General features: G+C 43.8%; 1 protein-coding gene across 18 annotated transcripts in view; it reads right to left on the reverse strand.

Moving 5' to 3' along the window:
- Positions 1-18,665, reverse strand: part of adgrl2a (adhesion G protein-coupled receptor L2a) — a 958,846-nt gene that overhangs the window by 86,665 nt on the left and 853,516 nt on the right. For 15 of the 18 annotated variants that reach the window (XR_011887962.1, XM_072273294.1, XM_072273297.1 and 12 more), the window contains 3 exons: positions 14,553-14,738; positions 14,129-14,167; positions 4,200-4,383 (listed from right to left, as the gene is read on the reverse strand). Coding sequence is in view for 17 of the 18 variants with exons in the window: in XM_072273294.1 (XP_072129395.1) it covers positions 4,200-4,383; positions 14,129-14,167; positions 14,553-14,738 (409 nt within the window). In the remaining variant the exon portion in view is untranslated. The remainder of the gene's footprint in view (positions 1-4,199; positions 4,384-14,128; positions 14,168-14,552; positions 14,739-18,665) is intronic. The other 3 variants (XM_072273300.1, XM_072273301.1, XM_072273310.1) reach the window with 1 other exon arrangement.

Raw genomic sequence — 18,665 nt, forward strand, 5'->3', positions numbered from 1 at the left:
CATACAAGCCCCCATCTCTGGCATTAAACCCTTCTCAGAGCAGGACGATGGCGAAGGCTCCCTCAAAACATTACCCTATTCAGAGTTCTTGTCATGAGAACAGGTTATGTGGGGAGGCATGTCAGAAGTCACCTTGAAAGGGCGACTTCCGACATGCAGGAGGAGAAGATGGCAGCGCGCCTGTGTGTGCGCAGCCCTCTGGTGAAAAATGATATCGTATCTGTTAAATAGGGGCCGTGGACAATTCTGATTTGATGGAGAATGGACGTGAAAGCACAGAGGAGCATCTGGAGAAATTTCTGAAACGCTCGTTCGCTGCTGTCATTACTGTGTGGTCGGGAATCTTTCTCAGAGGGTAGGCCTTAAAATCCCCGGCCTTGCCTGCTTTTGGCGACCGAGAAGGAGGTGGAATCGTTCGGACAGAGATGGTGCTCAATACTCGGTGTCGGAGAGCTGATCAGAGCTCGAAGTTTTCGGATGACTCAGAGTCGGACCGTGGTCGGGTATGGCAGGGAGAGTTTTTCTTCCTTCTCCCGTCTGCGTGAGATGTGGGACATTTGAGAAACTTTGAACTTTACTGTGCTCATGGACTTCTTCATCAAGTTACGGTATTGTTGCACTGTTGTAACTATATGTTATAATTATGTGGTTTTGTTAGTTTTTTTCAGTCTTGGTCTGTCCTGTGTTTTGTGATATCACACCACCGAGGAAATATTGTATCATTTCTTAATGCATGCATTACTAAATGGCAATAAAAGAGGACTAAGTGTCTTCATAATCTGAAAAAGAGGCCCCACTGACTTTGTGGAAATCTGCGATCCTGACCACTCAAAATTGAGAAAGCGCTCCCAAGATGGTCTACTCCAAGGGTGAAACGCTAAAGATAGACACAGATATATTTTTGAAGGGTTGACGAGCCAGGGGAATATCTTTAGGTGAAAGGGGAATAGAGAATCTAAAGCAGGTCTGATGGAGGCTGAAGGCCAAAGAAGATTTGGGGTTAGAGAACTGAGTACGCTGTGGGAGGGAGGGATCATGGGATTGTTTTACAGTTGTTTGCTGGTTGCGTTCTGTGTTGTTCTGCTGAGCATTGTGGGCATGCTGTATAGGTATCAGAATGTGTAGCGACATTAGGGCTACCCATGGCACACCATCAGGTGTGTTAGCTGCTAAAATAAACAACGCATTTCACTGTATGTTTTGATGTACACTTGAGAAATAAACTTGAATCTTGAAGGACAGTTGGAGCATTGGGTTCAGACCTGAGCTATTCATTATAGGAAGGTACAGAAGGTTTAGAGAGGGTGCAGAGGAGATTTACAAGGATGCTGCCTGGATTAGAGATTGTATCTGGTGAGCGAGGGTTTTTCCCTTTGGAGTGAAGGAGGGTGAGAGGTGACTTGATAGGTGTGTACAGGATGATAAGAGGTACAGATCGAGTGGACAGAGATTTTTCCCAGAGAATGGTGGGTGCCTGGAATGGGCTGGCAGACAGATTGTGTTGTTTAAGGAACTGTTAAGCAAATAAATATACAGGGAACTGAGGGTTATGGCCCACGTTTTCTCCTGCCTGTGAGTGACAATCAAGAGCCAAGGCCTGGGGTGTGTGTGTGTGTGTGTGTTGGTAGAAGGGATGGGAAAGAAGATTGTTTTGCCATTATTGCCTTGTCTTATTGCGCTGCTGACACATGGGTCTCCAGTTTTGTTTCATCCATGTACCTTTCTAAGAGTTTCTTAACTGTCTCCATTGCATCAACTACCAACATCGCTGGTAGCACGTTCCACACACCCACCACTCTGTGCAGAACCCTACCTCTGACATCCCTCAGTACCATCCCCCTATAAATCCTCTGGTCTAGCCACTGCTGCAGAGAAAAACGGCTTGTCATCCAATCTACCTTGTTTCTTATCATCTTAAACACATCTATCAAGTCTAGGGGTTCCCAATCTTTTTATGCCATACCATTAAGCAGGAGGTCCATAGATCCCAGGTTGGGACCCCTGATCAAGCCCCCTCTAGTGAGGTTCCCCCTTTGTGTTCAGTCTCATGCAGGCAGTGGAAAAGGCCGAAGATGAACAGGCCAGTGTGAGATCAGGAAAGAGAAGTGGAATGGCTTGCAACTAATCCCCCACCTTCATTCTGTTGTAAACCTTGCCCATCTTGACACAACCATCAACACAATGATTGTGTTTTCACCGACTACGAGCAGGTAAATTGAAGGTTTTGTTTTCACTGTTGCTTCAGGAAGGGTAATAGTGTCGCACACAAAATGGCAGGGGTACTCAGCCAGTCAGGCAGCATCAATGGAGAGGAATAAACAGTCGACATTTCAGGCCAAGACTCTTCATCAGGACCCTTCATAGATGCTACCCTACTGAGTTCCTCCAACATTTTGTATGTGCTTTACTCTGGATTTCTACCTTCACACAAGCAAGATTTCTCATGCACCCTGCTGTACATGACAAGAAGCTAATCCAATAACTTGTTCTCTTTGTTGGCACCCTCTCTAATTTTGATTTTATTTCAGTAAGAGATAAAGAGCAGAATAGGCCCTTCCAGTCCTTTGAACCACACTGCCTAGTAGCCCCTGGAAAACCCCGATTTAACCTGAATGTAATCACAAGACAATTTACAATGACCAATCAGCCTTCCCGGTATGACTTAGATTGTAGGACTCGGGGAATATTCATGCATTCACGGGGAGGACATACAGAGACTCCTTGGAGAGGGCACCGGGATTGAACTCTGAACTCTGACACCGCAAACTGAAATAGTGTCAGGCTAACTGCTACACTACAGTGGGCGACTAATCTAATCCACATAAGTGGCAAAGGAGAGGGCATGCCTTCACTCCCATCTCAAATAATAATGAAATGGAGTACAGGAAGGAGATAGGGAGCTCAGTGACTTGTTGGAATGACAACAACCTTTCACCCGGTATCAACAAAAGAGCTGGTCATTGGCTTCAGGAAGGCAGCAGTGAACACACTCCTGTCTACGTCAAACGTGCTTTGGTTGAGAGGATTGAGAGCATCAAGATCAGAGATATAAAGGTTCTCAACAGTCTGTCTTGGACCAACCATGTCAATGTCACAACCAAGAAGTTCAGCACTACCTCTACTTCCTCAGGATGCTAAAGAAATTCAGCATGTCCCCTTTGACCCTCACCAATTGTTATTGATACACCATAGAAAACGATCTATCAGATGCATCATGACTTGGTATGGCGACTGCTCAGTTGCCGTAAGAAACTGCAAAGGGCTGTGGGCACAGCTCAGCACATCACAGGAGTCAGCCTCCTCACCAGTATAATCAAAGACCCTTCCCATCTTGGACATTCTCTCTTCTCCCCCTCCCGTCGGGCAGTAGATACGAAAACCTGAAAGTACGTACCAGCCGGCCCAAGAACAGCTTCTGTCCCACTGTTCTCAGACTTTTGAACTGACCTCGTGTTTGATAATCTACCTTGTTATGATCTTGCCCTTTATCGTTTACCTACACTATACTTTTTTGGTAGCTTTTACACTTTATTCTACCAGACATTCCACCTCTCCTGGAAGTTCCGGGAGTCTCCTGCATATTAATAGTGGCTCCCTGATGCCCGCAAATTATATACAATATCCTGGAAATCAATTTTTTTGAGAGCGAGAGAGCGCGTGAGCAAGAGAGCGACCATGAGAGAGAGAGCGAGAGCACGCCATGGCAGAGTGCTCCAAAAAAAGAAAACATAAAACGTACGTCACCCCAGACTACCCTAAGGTGTACCCCTGTCTAATAGGGGTCAAAATAATGACAGTATTGCTCGCTGCACTGTTTGCAACAGTGACTTTTTTATTGCCCATGGTGGGTTAAACTGTAAAAGACATGTTGAGGTGAGTTTAACAGGTGTCATTCGTTCATTAGCATAGCTAACGTTATTTAAACTAGCTGGCCTGCTGCTAAGGAGCTACTCTATTGCACACATCCCACTTCTCCCAGAAGTTCTGGGAGTCTCCTGCAAATTGATGGTGCTACCTCCGGGAAATGAGTTTTTGCAGGGTGGGATGCCTGTTCTACATTGTTATTGTTTTATCTTGTTCCAGCTCAATGCACTTTGTAATGGCTTGATCTAAATGCAAGACAAGCTTTTCACAAATGAACCAATTCCAATTACAGCACTTCACCCCGCAGGCCTGCACCCGAAGGCGGACTCACTCACCTATGTTCTCGGTGGGCACCGTGACAGTTGTTGGCTCGATGAGGTTGTCTGCGAGGACGAAGGCCCCCTCCTCCAGGGTGTCGAGGAGCAGGGTGGCGGCATGGGCCTGCTCAGTGGTGTTCATGTCCCTCCAGGACTGCAGCGCCTCCGGTCTCAGCAGATTGTCTACGGTGTCCACAATGGCCTGGGGGGGCAGATGGCAGGAGGGGAGGGGGGAGAGGTCAAAGTTCAAAGTTAAATTCAGTTTCACGATCAAAGTATGTATACCATATTCAACCTTAAGATTCATTTTTTTTTTGCAGGCGCCCATGGAAAACAATCAAATGCAATAGAATCCCCAAAATAAACACATATACATACACGTAACAGACTGACAAACATGCCATGCGCAAAAGAGGACAAATTGTGCCAATAAAACAAAATTAAACAAATAATATTGAGAACAGGAGCTGCAGAGTCGCTGAAACTGAGCCCATGCACTGCGGAATTAATTCAGTGCTGAAGTCAGTGAATCCCATCCACGCTGGCCCAGAGTCCAATGGTTGTAGTTCCTGAACATGTTGCCGTGGGACACAAGACTCCTGCACCTCCCACTCGGTGGTAGAAGTGAGAAGAGAGGGAGATGGGTCACATACAGGCAGATTGGACTGGCCCAGATGGGGGATTGGGCTGGCACAGAGTAATGGGACTGAACAGTGGTGTTCGTTTTCCGCTCTCCAGCCTCGAAGCTTTAACCTGGCTTGAGGCCCATTCTGGCGCTCTTTCTTCCAGTGACGGCCGGCCTTCGCCTGCTTCGAGGAGCCATACCAGTATTCCTGAGAGTCATGTTCGCCGAATCCTTCAGGGCACCATAAAATCACTAGTTCATTTGGAGCAGGGGAAACCCTGGTTTAGAGGAATATGGGCCAAAAGGGGGCAGGGGACGGGGACGGGGGGTGGGTGGGGAGTGTGACCAGCTCATTGAAAGTGGTTTCTGTAGGATCAAGACCATCGAACACTACTCCGCAGTACAGGCCCTCTCGAGGGAATGAGATGGGGAAATAAAGTAATAAATATCTAAATGGAGGGGCTGACATGGACACAAGTAAAGATCGAAATGGAATGAGACTGATGAGGGAGATAAATGGGCTGGCTGATGGAAATATCAACCAGCAAGACAAACAGACTCTCAGCAATCCTACACAGGCCCACGCTTTCTCAGACAGAAATGGGAAGCAGATATATAATCATCTGTGATGCAGAGAATCCCTTTTAATGTCTCTTAAGTAATGGGTCGACCTTTCTTCAAATATGGGCATACTCTTGCTGTACAAGAGTCTTGTACGATATTGTACGAGAGTTAGGACTCTACGGTAATACTGTTAGCACGTCGCTATGACAGCTCGAGGCGTCAGAGTTCGGAGTTCAATTTTGGTGCAGTCTGTAAGGGGTTTGTATGTCCTTCCTGTGATGCCTGTGGGTTTCCTTTGGGTGCTCTGACTTCCTCCCACAGTCCAAAGACGCACTGGTTAGTAGGTTAATTGGTCATTGTAAATTAACTTGCGTTTAGGCTAGGGTTAAATCGGTGGGTGGGTTGCTGAGCAGATTTATTATCTCTTTCAACCCCATTCTCCTGGTTCCCTTTTATACTGCGAATGACAGCAAGAAAACAAAACTCCACGTAGTATATGGTGACATACACTTAGTGGCCACTTTAATAGGTGCACTGTACGTCTGCTCCATAATGCAAATATCTAATCAGCCAATTATGTGGCAGCAACTTAGTGCAGACATGGTAAAGAGGCTCTGTTTTTGTTCAGACCAAACTTGAGAATGGGGGAGAAATGAGATCTGAATGACTTTGACCATGGAATGATTGTTGGTGCTAGACAGAGTGTTTTGACTATCTTAGAAACTGCTGACCTCCTGAGATTTTCATGCACAAGTTTCTAGAGCTTACAAAGAATGGTGTGAAGAACAAAAAAGACATCTAGTGAGCAGCAGTTCTATGGGTGAAAATGCATCGTTAATGAGAGGACGAGAGGAGAAGGGCCAGATCGATCCAAACTGACAGAAAGGTGAGAGTAACTCAAATAGCCATGTGTTACAACAGTGGTGTGCGGAAGAGCATCTCTGAAGGGACAACATGTCAACCGTTGAATTGGTTGGGCTGCAGCCGCTGAATACCAGGCACATGCACCCTGTGCCCACTTCAAAAGGTACAGGAGGCATCTAATGAAGTGGCTACTGAGTGTATATGTTATTTGGTAACAAGTTTGCTTCGAAAACTGAACATTTTTGTGAAACTTAATAGTTGATTTGAGGGACATCACTTGACTGGGATGAAGATCTTAAGCGAGGGGTAAAAGTACACAACAGGAGAAATAAGTAACATTTAAGCCAGGGGTGGCCAACCCTTTACATTCCACGCGTCAATTTTTTCATGCACGAGTTCTATATTAACATATTTTTACAAGAATTGTATGGTGCATCTGAACTCGTGAGTGAAAAAATTGACACATGGAATGTAAAACGTTGGCCACCCCGATTTAAGCCCTACCAGGAAATAACAATCAAGTTCAAATTCAAATTTATTGCCATCTGACTGTACAGATATACAAACAAAATAATGTTTCTCTGGACCACAGTGCATCCAAATTGCATACAGTACAGTATATCACACACAGTACAAAAAACAAAATATGTTGACTGGTAATTAACTCTGTTCTCTGCTGTGTAAGCAAGAGTGAATTATGCAGAGGAAACTGTGCTGTGGCCCAGGACACACAGTTACCAATTACTGAAGCCCCCCCACCCCTCCCCATCCCTTCACTCTGCACTGGTCTTTCTTTGATTAATGCTCATGGCACTGGTTTCGGTAACCCACTGCCTATTGCAAGGTGAGTTTTATACAGTCCTTGCAAGAATGATTAGGAAAGAAGTTTACCCAGGCGACTTGTCAGCATAGGATTAATTAGCTTAATCCATCTTGGTCTCCTCATTGTCCAGGTTTTCAGTCACACTGACCTTCCTAGCAGGTGGGAATACTTAGACGTGACATTGCCAGTTCTTTTCCTCCCTCTCTGACGGAGCCAGGTCAGTGGAATGTTAGCCCAAGCTTTTCAGTCAATACGGTCTTGCTACCACTGTGTATTGAAGAGCTGGATCCTGTGCAAAAACCTCCCCAATAGCTGAAGCGTGTACAAAGAACATAGAACTTGTGGGGTAAGTTGTTGTTTTTTTTTTACATAGAGTGTGGAGGGTGCCTGGGAACATTAATTCCCAGGATCAGAAAGCGGTGGATACAGTCCAGTCCGTCACAGGCAAAGTCCTCCCCATCACTGAGCACATTTCCATGGAGCACTGTCACAGGAAAGCAGCATCCATCATCAAGGACCCCCACCATACAGGCCATGCTCTCTTCTCACTACCACCACCAGGTTCCCACCCATCTGATCATGGACTGTTTGTTCCACCTCCATCAGGGAGGAGGCTACGTAGCATCCAGACCAGGGCCACTAGATGCAAAAACAGTTACTTTCCCCGAGCAGCAAGTCTGATCAACACCTCCACCCACTAACCCACCCCTCCACACACCTAACCACCACTACTTTATTATTTCCTGTCAGAGTCATCTTATGTACAGACACACCTGTGCCTAGTGTCACTATATGGACATACAATCAATCTACATATAGTTGTTGCTGAGTGTTGTCGAGTCACTGTCAATTCATGGTGACCCTATGGATAGTGTAGCTGTCCAGTGACAGCGATCGCTCTCACTGGAGGCTGGAACTACGCAGAGGTCCAAAAAGAGAAGAGAAGCTGAGGCTTGCTGCTGAAGAAAAGCGTACTCGTCGGAAAAACAGCACCAAGGCAACACTGGAGGACAGTGCCTTCAAGTGCAGTCACCGCAGACGAGACTGTCACTCCCGTGTGGGCCTCTACAGCCACAACAGACGCTGCTCTAACACAGACTGAAGCAAGACTTTCCAGGCGCAGATCCATGGTCTCGCAAGACTAACGGATGCTACCACCACCATAGGGTTTTCATGGCAAGATACGGAAGTAGATTTCCAGGCCTTTCTTCTGCACAGATACTACTGCTGCCCAGATTGGGACCCAGGCAGATTTGAACTCAGGACCATTCGCCTTGAAGTCCAGTGCTGAAGCCACTACACCACTGGCTACGCAATACAAATATCTATAAGCTACCTATATATTTATATTTATTGTGTTTTTTTATTATTGTCCTCTTTATCTTTTGTGTTTTTTGTGCTGCATCAGATCTGTAGTAACAATTATTTCCTTCTCCTTTACACTGGTGTACTGGAAATGATACTAAACAATCTTGAATCTCGAAGAAGGTACAGAACCCTTGGGTCGCATACCATCAGTTTCAGGAGCAGTTATTACCCTATAACCACCAGGCTTCTGAAACGTCGTACATAACTTCACTCACCTCAACTTGAACTGATTCTACAACCTACTTTTAAGGACTGCAGAAATCTAGTCTTCAGTATTATTTATTTACTTTAACTTTTTTTCATTTGCACGATGTCTTCTTTTTCACATTATTTGCCTTTGTTTAAGAGTACTTATTTTATAAAAGCTATTACATTTCTTTTTTTTCCTGTAAATGAATAAAAATCTATCTCAAGGAAGTATATGGAGTCATCGACATACTTTGATGATAAATGTACTTTGATTCTAATTCTGAATAGTGCTGCCAGGGACAGTGGTAAAAATCTGATATCATTATCATCATGTGCCATGTCCAATGATGTAGGTGATTATGGTCTTTCTGTGACCATGATTGCTCTGCCAAATTTTCTACAGAAGTGGTTTGCCATTGCCGCCTTCTGGGCAGTGTCTTTACAAGACAGGTGACCCCAGCCATTATCAATACTCTTCAGAGATTGTCTGCCTGGTGTCAGTAGTCACATAACCAGGACTTGTGATACACACCAGCTGCTCGTACGACCATCCACCACCTGCTCCCATGTCTTCACGTGACCCCAATTGGGGAGCTAAGCAGGTGCTACACCTTGCCCAAGGATGACCTGCAGACTAGCAGAGGGAAGGACTGCCTTACGCCTCCTTTGGGAGAGATGAATCTCCACCCTGCCAAACCAAAAAGCAGATATGGTAGAGGCATTTAAAAGACTTTTAGGTAGTTCCACAGATGTGTAGGGAATGGAGGGTTAGGAACATTGTGTTGCCAGAAGTTGCAAGCAATTTGGTTAGGTATTTAATTTTTTAATATTAATTTATGGGATGTGGGCATCGCCAACTATGCCAGCATTTATTGCCCATCCTAGTTACCCTTGAGAAAGTGAAAGCTGCCTTCCTGAACCGCTGAAGCCCCTGAAGTGCAGGTACACCTGATTATTTGTTTAATTAGGTTGCCACAATATTGTTGGCCAAAGGTTAGTAGGTAGGTAGGTAGGTAGTCATACTTTATTGATCCCGGGGGAAACTGGTTTTCGTTACAGTTGCACCACAAATAATTAAATAGTAATAATAAAACCATAAATAGTTAAATAGTAATATGTAGATTATGCCAGGACCAGCCTATTGGCTCAGGGTGTTTCACCCTCCAACGGAGGAGTTGTATAGTTTGATGGCCACAGGCAGGAATGACTTCCTATGACACTCTGTGTTGTAATTGGGCGTAAATCAAAGGGTGTAATTGGGCATTGTGAGAAAGTAAGTTGGTAAGTAAAAATGATTGTTTAATGTTTGTTTGTTGTTTAATGTTATTTCCAGTACACAGGTGTAAAGGAGAACAAAATAATCGTTACTCTGGATCCAATGCAGCACAAAAAAAACCAAAATGATATAAAGAACACAATAATAATAAAAGACACCAAGTATAAATATAAAGCACAGTAATACACGTAATATGCATAGTAAGCTCTGAAGGTAAAGATAAAATCGACAGATGAGTGATGCATAAATAACAAACTATGATGCATAAATTAAATATTGTAAAGAACTGAACAAATAAACCAGTGAAACTTTGAATATGGTGTAGCAGAGAGTTCAGAAGCCTAATGGCCTGGGAGAAGAAACTGTTTCCCACCTTGACAAGGCGACCGACAGGAAATGATAAGGTAGTGGTGGGAGGGTGTGTGCCAGGGTGGGTGAATGGGAGGAGATGTTGATCAGCCTTACTGGTTGGGGAAAGTAACTGAGTCTGGTGGTCCTGGCGTGGATGCTACGTAGCCTCCTTCCTGATGGGAGTGGGACAAACAGTCCATGAGCAGGGTGGGTGGGATCCTCCACGATGTCACTGGCCCTTTTCCGGCAAGTTTCTGTATACATGTCCTTGACCGCAGGCAGGCATTCAATATTGGAGATTGTAATTCTCAGCTGGCAGATGAGGAATGAGAACTTCCTTTGCCCTTGCTTTTGCAGACCAACGTGGATTAACGAACGTGATGTTCATCCATTTGCTACCAGTGGGTCAGTGATGAGACAAAAACGATCCTTCTGGGCTGCAGTCACCAAATCCATAGATCGAACACTGATAACGGTGTCATATGACTGCTCTACACAAGGTGCTAAATAAATTCAAAATGCCCTTGGAAGCTCGTTCCAAAGATCGATTGTTGTCTTAAATGTCATAAATCATTGATATGGTATTTTGTCATGTAAATGTAAACATTATGCTATTCTTGAAGAAAATGTACCATGGAGAGCTTTCTAACTGGCTGCATCACCGTCTGGGATGGGGGGGGTGGTGTGGGGGGTGCTGTGAATGCACAGGATTGAAGTAAGCTGAAGACAGTTGTAAAATTAGTCAGCTCCACCATGGCCACTAACCTCTGTAGTATCTGCACATCTTCAAGGAGCGATGCCTCAAAAAGGGCAGGGTCCGTCATTGAGGATCCCCATCAACCGAGACATGCCCCCTTCTCATTGCTATCATCAGGAAGGAGCTGCAGAAGCCTGAAGGCACACACTCAATGATCTAGGAACAACTCCTTCCCCTCCGCCATCAGATTCTGAATGGACATTGAACCCATGAACACTACCTCACTAATTCACTAATTTCTTTAAATTTTTTTTGCGCTACTTATTTAACTATTTAATACATATATACTTACTGCCATTCACAATTTTTTCCCTCTCTATTTTCATGTGTTGCATTGTGCTGCTGCCCCAAAGCCAACAAATTTCACAACATATGCTGGTGATATTAAACCTGATTCTGATTCCTTTGTAGCCATAGATTCAGAGTGTAGAAACGGGTCCCTCAGCCCTCCCGAGTCCGAATCGAACATCAAACACTCATTTACGCTAATCCCACACAAATCCATGTTTACTGACCCCACGTTCTACCATTCTAAAACACGAGTGACAATTTGCCATGACTTTGCAACTCATTGCAATTTTACCATAACTGTAACGCTTTATTCCTGTATTCTGTTATTGCTTTCCCTACTATTACCTCAAGGTAACAATGTGATGAAATTATCTGTATGGATGGAATCCAAAATAAGATTTTATTTTACTGCACATTAGTTAATGTGACAATAATAAACTTAATTTACCAATTTATAACAGCCAATTAACCTACAGACCCCTGTATGCTAAAGATGATCTCTCTGTCTGTCTTGTTATGCCCCTTGCACCTTATTCTCTATCAGCACTGCACTTTCTGTAACATTTTATTCGAAGTTCAAGATGCATTTATTATCAGAGTATGTATACCATATACAACCTTGAGATTCATCTTCTTGCAGGCAACCTCAACACAAAGAAACACAATAGAATCCATGAGAAACCCTCACAACAAAGACCAACAGGCATCCACTGTGTGAAAAAAAGAACAAATCATGCAAACAGTAAAATAAAACAAATAACAGACAGAACATGAACCACAGAGTCCCCGAACGCAAGACAGGGCGCCAGTTCAGCGCTGAGGTCAGAGAAACCAGTCCAGAAGCCCGCTGGCTGAGGGCCACAGCTGTGGAGTCTGTAATTCAGTGCTGACTGAATTACACTCCATTACTGCTTTACCTCAACATACCTCTGCAATGAATTGATCTGTATGAATCGCAAAATAAACTCTTTCAGTGTATCTTGGTACATGTGATATGAATAAACCTATTTGATTTGCCAATTTGCAATGGCCAATTAACTTATAGACCTCTTTATGCAAAATATGGACTCTTGATCTCACAATCGACCTTGTTATGGCTTTTGCACCTTCTGGTCTGCCTGCACTGCACTTTCTCTGTAGCTGTTACACTTTATCCTACACTGTTATTGTTTACATCATTACTGTGTAATGATTTGATCTGTATGAACAGTATTCAAGAGAAGCTTTACACTGCATGTCGGTGCACATGACAATACTAAACCAATACCAATTTACAACGACTAATTAACCTACAGACCTCTTTACTCTGAAGATGAATCTCAGGCTATCTCACTGTGCGCTTTATTGTATAAGGTGCTGTATAAATAATTCAATAATAAATATGTGAGAATAATAAACTAACTTAATTTACAGTGGCCAATGAACCTGCAGACCTCCATACTAAATATCTTTCAGTCTATCTCACTGTGGACTTTATTGTCCGCCTGCACTGCCCTCCCGCTGTAACTGTAACACTTTATTCTGCACTCTGTTATGTTTTCCTTTTGTACCTTCTCATTGTACTTACATACAAAATGATGGGTCTGGAAGGCAGACAAAGAAAGCTTTTCACTGTATCTCCATGCATGTGACAATACTAAACCTGTTACCACCTGGCATCGCCTCCAAGAGGACCAGTGTTATTGTCGTGGTTTGGAGGCTTGTGTGCCTCAGTGACCCAGAGAGCTATGTTGGCTGGAGTCAGGGCTTTGTGCTTTGACTCTTAGCAGGGTCACTCATGCCAAACAGGTCAAAGGGTAGAGGCCAGACTAAGAGTGGTCCACTGGTCCTTCAGGCTCAGGGCCAACAACCCTGACTGGCGAAACAAAATTGTTATGGAAACAGCAGTGAAAAATTCTTCTATACGAGCAGAGACAGAACATAGAACTCGACAGCACATTACAGGCCCTTCAGCCCACAATGTTGTGCCGACCATGTAACCTACTCTAGAAACTGCCCAGAATTTCCCTACCACATAGCCCTCTATTTTTCACAGCTCCATGTACCTATCAAAGAGTCTCTTTAAGACCCTATTGTATTCGCCTCTACCACCATAATGGGCAGTAAGTACCTAGCATATCCTTGGGGTGTGATTGGAACTTGGGACACCTGAAGCAACACATGCAGTTACAGGGAGATTCTGCAAACTCCACATGGTAAGCATTGAATATGGGTTAATGAAGCTCTACTGCCAATTCTCGCTTTCTGAATGACAGCACTGTGAAATATTACCCAGGAAATTCGCCGATCATACCGACACACAGCCAGTAAAAACAGAATTAACAGTCCAACAGGCGACACAGGGGTTTGCCTTTGTAGAAAATACAGGGATGATAATTAGGCTCCTGTACCATCAGGAAAGGGATACAGGAACCAGAAGACACACACTCAATGCTTCAAGAACATCTTCTTCCCCTCTACCATCAGATTTCTGAATGGACATTGAACCCATGACCACTACCTCACGATGTTTTATCGCTCTCTTTTTCAAATTTTCTAATAAATATTTCTGATTGTAATTTATAGTTTTTAAAAATTATTACGTATCGCAATGCTCTGCTGCCGCAAAACAAAAAATTTCACTACATATGCCAGTGATATTAAACCTGATTCTGAGAAAGTACAAGGGTGAAACCAGATGGCAAAGAGAGGCAGGAAGGACAGCACTGGGTGAGTGTGCGAAAGGGGATAGAGGGAGGGAGAAAAAGCGTCATGCCACATATCAGCCAAGCAAGACGCAACGGCCTCGATGGGGGCAAGGCAGACAGAGCAAAGGAAAATCAATATCACAGAGTGCTACCTTAATATATCCTCTGCAAGTCTTGTCTCTTCTTTGGAGCTTTTCCAGTTGTGGGAGGCAGAGAGAGAGAGAGAGAGACAGAGATGGAGAGAGAGAGAGAGACAGACAGACACACAGAGAGACAGAGACAGAGCAAGAGAGAGAGACAGACAGACAGAGGGGGAGGGAGAGACAGAGAAAGAGATAGGGGGTGGAGAGAGAGGCAGACAGAGAGAGAGGGGAGAGAGGGGGGAAGAGAGAGAGAGGGAGGGAGGGACAGAGAGAGAGAGGGAGAGAGAAAGAGAGAGGAGAGAAAACATGTGGTTATTACGGAGAGAGTCAGCACTGTAACATCATCAGAGTAGAGAGAGTCACTCACTTTGCAATCATCAGAATGGGAAGTTCTGACCCGAGGCTTTTGGCCTTCATGACCCACTGGCCTTACCTTGGTAAAGCTGCGCCCCAGCGTGTCCTTCTCGCTCGGCCGCAGTTCCTGGAGCTGGGCATCCAGGATGTCGACCAGCTGCTCCATAAGCCTGACTGATGAGCTGACATCTCCCGCGAAAATGGGTCCTTTGGTGTGCTTAGCCAGCTCATTTGCTAGGTTAGCAGCATTCTCTCCGCTCCTGATCTGTGAACACAAGTTCAAAGTAAATTTATTATCAAAGTATATATACAGTGCCTATCAAAAGTATTCATCCCCCCCCCCCCGGAGGTTTTCATGTTTTATAGTCTTATAGCATTGTTTTACAGCGGAGTCAAGGGATATGGGGAGAAGGCAGGAACAGGGTACTGATTGTGGATGATCAGCCATGATCACAGTGAATGGCGGTGCTGGCTCAAAGGGCCGAATGGCCTACTCCTGCACCTATTGTCTATGGTTTAACATTGAATCACAATGGACCTTTTTTGACACTGATCAGCAGAAAAAGACTCTTTCATGTCAAAGTGAAAACAGATCTCTATAAAGTAATCTAAATTAATTACAAATATAAAACACATAATAATTGATTGCATAACTATTCACCCCCTTTAAAGTGACACACCAGATCATCTCTGGTGCAGCCAATTGGTTTCAGAAGTCACATAATTAGCTAAATAGAGATCACCGTGTGCAGGCAAGGTATTTTACTGATTCTAATAAAAATACACCTGTAGCTGGTGTCCTAGCAAAGACTACACCATGAAGTCTCCAAGCAACTTCATGAAAAGGTTATTGAAAAGCACAAGTCAGCAGATGGATACAAGAAAATTTCCAAGTCACTGTATTTCCCTTGGAGTACAGTTAAGCCAATTATCAGGAAATAGAAAGAATATGGCACAGCTGTAAATCTGTCTGAACAGACCTAAAACCTCAAAAGCTGAGTGACTGTGCAAGAGGAGAGGACCACCAAGAGACTATGACATCTCTGGAGGAGTTACAAGCTCCAGTGGCTGAGATGGGAGATACTGTGCATACAACAATTGTTGCCTAGGTGTTTCATCAGTCACAGTTTTATGGGAGAGTCGCAAAGAGAAAGCCACTGTAGAAAAAATCTCTCATGAAATGTCAACTGGAATTTGCCAGAAGGCATACAGCAGACTCTGAAGTCAGCTGGAAGACGGTTCTATGGTCTGTTGAAACTAAGATTGAGCTTTTTGGCTATCAGACCAAATACCATGTTTGGCATAAGTCAAGCACTGCACATCATCATAAACACATCATCCCTACCATGAATTGGGGTGGTGGCTGCATCATGCTGTAGGGATGCTTCACTGCAGCAGGCCCTGGAAGGCTTGTGAAGGTAGAGGGTAAAATGAATGCAGCAAAATACAGGAAAATCCTGGAGGAAATCCTGATGCAGTCTGCAAGAGAACTGTGACTTGGGAGAAGGTTTGTTTTCCAGCAAGAGAATGACCCCAAGATTAAAGCCAAAGCTACACAGGATTGGCTTAAAAACAACAAAGTTAATGTCCTAGAGTGGCCAATTCAGAGTCCAGATCTCAATTTAACTGAAAACTTGCAGCTGGACTTGAAAAGGGCTGTTCCCTCATGATCCCCAAGCGATCTGAGAGAGTTTGAGCAATTTTATAAAGAAAAATGGGGAAAAATTCCAATGTGCAAAGCTAATAGAGACCTATCCACACAGACTCAAGGCTATAATTGCTGCCAAATGTACATCTCCTAAATACTGACTTGAAGGGGTATGTAATTATGCAATTAATTATTTTATGTTTAATAATTCTAATAAATTTAGACCAATTTGTAGAAATTTGCTTTCCCGTTGACAAGAAAGAGTCTCTTCTGTTGCTCAGTGTCAAGACAGCCAAATTAAATCCTCTGTGACTCAATGTTGTAAAACAATAAAACATGAAAACTTCCGGGGGAGGGGAGCAAATACTTTTTTATAGGCACTGTTTGTCACCATATACTACCCCGAGACGCGCTGATTAATCAAGAACCAATCAACCTCTGCTTTAAATATTTCCAATGACTTGGCCTCCACAGCTACCTGTGGCAAAGAATTCCACAGATTCACCACCCTCTGGCTGAAGAAATTTTTCCTCAGCTCTGTTCAAAATGGACGTCCCTCAATTCTTACGTTGTGCCCTTTGGTTCTAGACTCACACACTAAAGGAAACAATATCTGATACTAGAGTGACGAGTCTATGGAATTCTTTACCACAGGCAGCTGTGGAGGCAAAGTCTTTATGTATGTTTAATACAGAGTTTGATCGATTCCTGATTGGTCAGGGAGGGCATGAAGGGATATGGACAGGGAGGAAGCAGGAGATTGAGGCTGAGAGAAAAATTGGATCAGCCGAGATGAAATCTTGGAGCAGACTTGATAGGTCAAATGGTTTAATTCTTCTCCGTTATCTTGTGGTTCTGTAAGTTTCAATGAGATTCCCCACTCTCCCACCTCCCCACCCTTCATTCTTCTAAACTCCAGTGAGAACAAGCCCAGAGCCACCAAACACTCCTTATACATTACACCTTTAATTCCCGGGATCATTCTCATAAGCCTCTTCTAGACCCTAGCCAGCATAGCCTTTTTTTTAGATAAAAATCCCAAAACCGATCACCATCCTGCGAGTGCAGTCTGAACCTAACTCATTAAAATAAATTGGCTAGAGTCTGGGAAGATGTGGGAGGTAACAATCTGAGCATTTCACATTTTTTGACTGACAACAAATCTCATTGTGACCTTCCATGAGCTGTTGTGCTCCTTTGTGCCGATGATGAGAGAGTGTCAAAACTTTTGGTTCGATTTAATATTGAAGAATGTATACAATATGCAACCTAAAGTTTTACTCTTCACTTTTGTGTTATTTCGCTCTCCTTTTGTTGCAGATTAATCTAGTTTAGAGTTGTTAGATTGATCTTGGAGTAGTTTTAAAGATCAGCACAACATTTTGGGCAGAAGGGCCTGTAATGTTCTATTTTCAATGTTTTATTAAGATGACCAAACAGTTGGAATCACTGTCGACAAGCCTGAGTATTCATGGATCCATATGGAGCTTTAGCCAACCTCCAATGGCCAAAGGCCCTGACCAATTAAGTAATGACCGTTAACTCATTAAAACATCTGAGAGTGTTTGAACAAAATGCCAGGTAGCCGTCATATTTCTGTCTGTGGCAGCTTGCTTTGTACAGAGATTTCAAAAATGCTTTATCGCTTGTGCTCTATAAATGTACTTCCTTCTTCTGGGCCACGTGTGCTTTGAGACTCCTGAGCGATAACATCATCGCCGTCGATTTCATGAGCCCCATTGGACTGTGAAATATTTGGCCAATCTCTCAATCATATTTGCACAGTTTGAAAATATTACTTCGAGATTAAATGACTCAGAAACTGATAAAGGGATTCAAACTCTATTTGCAGTCCTCTTTGAAAGCAGCTGTCTTGCCCACATGTTAATTTCATATTCGAGTATACTTGGCAAACATTCTTTCAATTCCCAATGGCTAACCATGCCGTGCAAAAGAAAACTAATTATGTCCATTCCTTCAAAGGCCTTGGTTGGTTGTTAAAGGTTGTTAAAGCTCTAGTTTTCAAACATGAACCACAAGATGTAGGAAAAGAATCAGGCCATTCAGCCCATCAAGTCTGCTCTCCATTCTACTACGGCTGATTTATTATCCCTCTCTCTATTTTCCTGCTTCTCCACGTAGACTTTGACGCTGTCACTAGTAGTGTGGTGGTTAGCACAACAGTCTACAATACAGGTGACCCAGGTTCAATTCCCGCCACTGCATGCAAGTTCCCCCTGCGACTACGCGGGTTTCCTCTGGGTGCTCAGGTTTTCTCACACAACTCAAAGACATACTGGTTGGCAGGTTAATTGGTTAATTGTCATTTGTCCCATGATTAGGTTAGGGTTAAGTCAGGGAATTACTGAGAGGTACAGCTGGAGGGACTTATTCCGTGCTGTATCTCAAGATATTTAATCAAGAACCTAGCAACTTCCACTTTAAACATACTCAATGGCTTGACCTCCATAGACGTCTGTGGCAATGAATTCCACAGTTTCACCACACTCTGCCAAAGAGATTCCTCCTCAGAGATAATACAAA

This window comes from Mobula birostris, chromosome 12 (assembly GCF_030028105.1).
Source record: "Mobula birostris isolate sMobBir1 chromosome 12, sMobBir1.hap1, whole genome shotgun sequence".
In the NCBI taxonomy this organism is placed as follows: Eukaryota; Metazoa; Chordata; class Chondrichthyes; order Myliobatiformes; family Myliobatidae; genus Mobula; species Mobula birostris.